Genomic DNA, 5,528 nt, shown 5'->3' with positions numbered 1-5,528 from the left:
GGCAGCAGCTGAATCTCTGAATCAGGTGCAGCCGAATTGATTCGGGACAGTGATTCGAATCACCAAATCGAATCACTGTCCCCCGAATCGGCTGAATCTGAATCCAAAGCAAATACTAGCTGCTTTGCACAGGCCTAGTGTACATAGTCTTAAAGTGCTGAGTCTTCCATTTGGAAAATATTCACCAAAGAAAATTTGCCATTCCTTATATCTTTTCTCTTCCTCTTTGACTCTAGTTTTCCTTTGCTCTGGCCGCTTAGTCCTCCTCTTTAGCTGCTACCTGATACCATCGTGCATACATGTGTCCTGCTGTAAAGTTGCCTTTAGTGCTGATCCTTGGCAGGCTATTGGGGCTGTCATCATGTTGAGCAGATGAATTTATCCCTCCAGTTATTTGGTTGGTATAAACTGTACCAGCCTGAAAGCTGTCTGTCTAAATCAGTTCCTGATTTCAGGTCCAGACAAAGAGCAGAGTTATAATTTTGTTTCCTGTTGTGGATGTTGTTAGTCCTGAAATTCAGTGGTAGTCATGGCTTAAAGCAAAGATTATGAGTGTCCTCCAGTATTCTTGTCACTAGTGTAGGGGCGACTACACTAGCATTGTGGGTGCACGTGCACTCCCTGAGCGTGGCGGTGCACCCCTTGCAAAAAGACAGTGTTGGCGGAGCCTGCGGGAGCTGCCCTCTGACTGCTGCCAAGCTCCCACTGCCACACTCCTGCTGCCGCAGCCATGCCCCCCCAGCTGCCAGGAGCACATGCTGTTCATGCACTAGTGAACATTTTTGCCATAACTCCCAGCTATATCATGATTTGGTACAGCATGATCTGCCCTTACTTTATTAAGCCCAATGAAGATTAGTTGTATGGGGAATAATCCCCTATGTGAAAGATGACCTTTTCTATTGAATGTGTCCTTATAAAATCTGTTATGTTCGTCCTACCTCTGCCAAATTAACATTTAGCAGGGCTTCCTTGATGCTTGTACTTGTAGCCTTTCCTAATAGTTTACATTTGTTCTCTCTCTCCTGGTTTTGGGCTTGTTTTTTTGGCAGTTTACTAAATTAAGTATATTCAATACATGAGCTCTTAGTGTGGGGTTAACACCTACATTTCTAATTATCACTTGCATTAAGTGCTCTTGTCTATCATCAACTTCCTAATTTCTTTAAGTATTTGCATACAAAATTTATTCTGTAACTCTAGAGCTGTGGTTCTCAACCTTTCTAGAGTAAGTGTAGCTCTCCTGAATTTGGCAACACTGCAATTGACACCCGATCTTACTAAGTAATTACTTATTCAGTAACATTATCCTTTTCCCACAGCAGCACAAGACAGCAGCAGTTCAATTGTTCCTGCTCACACTCATGTTAAAAAAAATAACAACAGAAAATCAACAGTTTGATTTTTCTGTTGCTTACACAAGAAATAGTTAATTCCAGGGGAATTACTCCTGATTTACACCATGTTAACTGAGATGGGAGTGAAATCTAGACAGGAAAATAAAATAAAGAACATTCTGTTCTTGTGAAAGACTTCTGTAGATATGACTGGGATTTTGCGAGCGGAATAAAGGTAAAATGCTGAATTAAATTAATTCAAATGGATTTGGTTTGTCCTCGCTTATATAACACATATTTCATCTCTTGGATTTACAGGAAGTAAGAGTTTGTGAACCCTTTAAAAATGGCAACCTGTGCCTGAGTGGGAGCAAGGCTTCCTAGAATAAGCTGATTGTTTTTTTTCTTTTTACATAAGCATAAGATTACCATGTGCTCTGTTAGCCTGTCAGTCAATTCTCCTTTCCTTAGGGCAGTGGTCCTCAACTGGGGTGCAGCCGCAACATTGCCACGGCCAGGTGGAATTAAGCTGGGTGCCACCTGCATAACCAAATCAAGAAGTGGCTGAGGCAGGAGTTCCCACTCTTGGCGCAGTCCTTCCCAGTGCTCCTCCAGGAAACAGAGGCACTTGGGACAGTTCCACCCACTCCACGTGCCTCTGTTTTTGGGAGAGACTGTGGAATTGGACCATGAGGGGCTGCAGCTAGGGAAGGTGCTCTTGTCATAGCTGCTTCATGATCTGGCTCTGTGCTAGGCAGGTGGAGCAGTTCCCCCTGCAGCATGGCGGCAGCAGCAGCACCACTGTGTCACCCCTGAAAGGGTTTTTGAGAACATCATTTGAGAACCACTACTCTAGAAAATTATGGAATGCATCATAACTGTATCATTTTAAAATAGAAATATCAGAGACAGCCATGGGATATCCTTGCTAGCTTTTCTTTCTTTTCAAAGAAGTGGATATATTGTCTTGTCAGATGCGTACCTCTTTTGTCATTACTGTCTACCATAGTAATGAAATGCCACTCTTGCATATTGGGTAGGATGCATAGACATTTGACCCCTACATCATTTATTTTGGTATCCTGGCTGATTTTCACTTATTCACCATAGAGGGAATCGGGCATTAGGACAATCTAAGTTGTATTGTGGTTGCCAATGGGTTTGGAGAGTATAGGTTTTTTTTACATTTCTTTATAAACCTGGATTCCAGGAATTCCTATCAAAAGACATTTAGTTCCACAGATAAGATTTCTCATGAATACGATATATTATGAACATAATATTAATGGGACCCAAGTTTGTATAAGCACCTTGATAAGAAATCTAATGCATTTAACCACCATGGGACTGAGAGAAAATTTTCCGCAACTTCCAGATCAAAACATTATACAGGTTTTTAATACCACACATTGTTTCCTATAATTTTGAAAAACAAGTGTATTGTTTAATATGATCTGTATGGTGCAGTGTTGGTTCTAATTAGGCAGTGGCAGAAAAGGAAGTACTTTAAGAAAAGGGTGTACAGGTGTTTGATACTTTCCCTTAAGCTTTTTATCTCCCTCCACGCCGTTGGAAGGAAATAATTGTATATCTGTTACATCAGTTCCAGGACCCTGTGAACCTGAAGATCTCATTGATGGAATCATCTTTGCAGCCAATTACTTGGGTTCTACACAACTGCTTTCAGAACGTAACCCTTCCAAAAACATAAGAATGATGCAAGCTCAAGAGGCAGTGAGCCGTGTCAAGGTAGGAGGTTTTTATGGTCTGTAGAAAGGTCTCTGATCCCTTGATAATTGAACTCTAAATAGTCTAAAATATGCAGCTTTAAATTGACTTTGAGATGCACTCAAGTGAGTACAGTGATGATGCTGTAAAAGCTCTCACTGTTTCCAGTGCTTAGTATATAGTACATACAAAGTCTCAGAGGAATAGCTTCTCTACAGAAGTTATTCTAAATTGCTTCTAAAGCCATATGCACAGAGTAAGTTTTGAAGGCAAAATCCAGACTGTAATAAGAAAACATTCCAACTGCAAAGCACAGGAGACCTGTTTATGATTGATTCCTTCCTGTCACCATGTTAAAGTAAAATTTTAAGAGTTGAAGAAAGCATTTCAGATGCATCAAATGATTAATTTCTTAAGGCAGGAAGGCAGATTTGTCTTTTTGTCTTTTTAAAACTTTGAATTTTCATGTAAATATTTTACTTTTTTTTTTTTACAGGCATGCAAAAATATATTTTATTTTGTGTGTAGAACCATTTTAAATAGATCTGTCCTATTATATCTCATTTGCATGAATATGTTGTTTGAAATATGTAGATCTCAATGCTAATTAGAAAACCTACATATTTAATTTAAAATCAGTTCATTGGCAGAAGTGGCATGTTTGGAGATAATCTAGCTTGGGTCAGATCATCTCAGCAATGGACATATCTTGACTGAAGCTTGATTTGGCTTTTAGAAAAGACAGAAAGGCCTTAAATTTGTACGTCTATGAACTGTCCAGGCCTTGGACACCGGCTCAAGAGAGGCTTGAGAAGTCACTGGCAACACATGAGCTTAATTTGTGATCCAACACCAAAGAACAGTTTTGTAAATTAACACTGTTGTTAAACTCTCAGGTTTCACTTAGTCTATGGTAGTGGTTCTAAAACTTTCTAGATTTGAGGCACCCTTCTTTATAGTCGAGGCACTGGTTGGAAAATGCCAACTCTTAGTTTTCAGTCATTTTTTGATCGCAGACAAAGACCACAACAGGGCAGAATGGTTTTAACACTATGAATTTCTGTTTGAAATCTCCAGGTTTATCTTGTGAATCATATTTGCATGCCTACCAGTGCCATGGCACTGTGATTGAGAATCACTGGCCTATGGTGTTAGAAGACTTCAGCTATATATTATGTAGAGTAGTTTGATCTATACATATAATAAATGTGGCTACAGTTGTCATGGGAAGGAAAGAGAACTGACTTGTACAAGTTAACAGAATAATGCTGCTACCCAGAGCTACATTTATGAGTTTCTCTTCTTAGACCTTTTGTAAATATGCATTCTCAAGAGTTTGAGGTGCACTTGGAATGGAGTGCAAATCAGTGTAGCTGAAGTGAGAAATATTAGGAAATCAGTGCCCTGATATACTTGAAATCAGAGGCACGCTCACTTGTGCAGAGTGCAAAAATGGGGTAATAGAGTGTATACATGGGGTATGCAGTATTCTGGTTTGGATGAAATTTGAAGATGTTTCAATCTATGCGTACCTGAGGCATCTGAAGTTGGAACTGCAGCTAAGTGCAAAACGGTATTGAGATTAGGAAATCATGGGATCCGGGAACAACATTTGGTGGGCTTTCAATGCTGCTAATAAAGGATTGCACAATTGAATGGGCATCTTTAATTTTCCTTGCTTTATCACACAAAATACCACCTTTAGCAAAACATACTGAGCTTTATGAACATGAATTTTATGTGAGTGTTTAACAGTTATAAACAGGGGTGTAGGTTGTAGCCATGTTGGTCTAAGGACATAGGCAGACAAGGTTCCTTGGGTGAATCTAGTATCTTTTATTAGACCAACCCAAATAGTTGGAAAATAATTATTGAGCTAGCTTTCGGGTTCAAAAACCCTTCGTCAGGCTAAGGAAGTTTCAGCAGTTGGTATGTGCAGTTGGTGCTGGAGTATTATAGAGAAAGTCGGATGGAGGGATGGTGATTGTTGAATTTCTGATGGAACTCAATCAGAGATTGTAGGTTTTCAGTCCAAATGATGAAGATGTCATCGATATATCTTAAGTATAGCAAGGGTTTGATGGTGCAGTTCTAGAGGAAGTCTTCTTCCAGGTGGCTCATAAAAAGGTTGGCATACTGTGGGGCCATTTTGGTGCCCATAGCTGTTCCCATCATCTGGAGGAAGTGTTGATTATTAAAAGTGAAATTGTTGCATGTGAGGATGAAGTGTATAAGGTCAGTAATATCTTTGAGTCTGTATTCTGAGTTGTAATCTTGTTCCTGTAGATATGTAAGGCAGGCTTGGATGCCATCCTGGTGTGGGATGTTGGTATATAGGCTGGTAACGTCCATGGTGGCTAGGAGTGTGTTGCTGGGAAGGTGGTCTATGTTTTTAAGTTTCCGTAGAAAGTCTGTAATGTCTTGTACAAAACTTGCTCTGTGGGTGACGAGCGGTTTTAGGAT

General features: G+C 39.9%; 1 protein-coding gene across 12 annotated transcripts in view; it reads left to right on the top strand.

Moving 5' to 3' along the window:
• Positions 1 to 5,528, top strand: part of APBA2 (amyloid beta precursor protein binding family A member 2) — a 265,914-nt gene that overhangs the window by 208,232 nt on the left and 52,154 nt on the right. For all 12 annotated transcript variants that reach the window (XM_025199452.1, XM_025199458.1, XM_025199454.1 and 9 more), the window contains one exon: positions 2,941 to 3,086. In XM_025199452.1, coding sequence (XP_025055237.1) covers positions 2,941 to 3,086 — 146 coding nt within the window. The remainder of the gene's footprint in view (positions 1 to 2,940; positions 3,087 to 5,528) is intronic.

The sequence above is a fragment of the Alligator sinensis genome, unplaced genomic scaffold, assembly GCF_000455745.1.
Source record: "Alligator sinensis unplaced genomic scaffold, ASM45574v1 scaffold458_1, whole genome shotgun sequence".
Taxonomy (NCBI): domain Eukaryota; kingdom Metazoa; phylum Chordata; order Crocodylia; family Alligatoridae; genus Alligator; species Alligator sinensis.
This window is presented reverse-complemented; position numbering and strand designations above follow the sequence as displayed.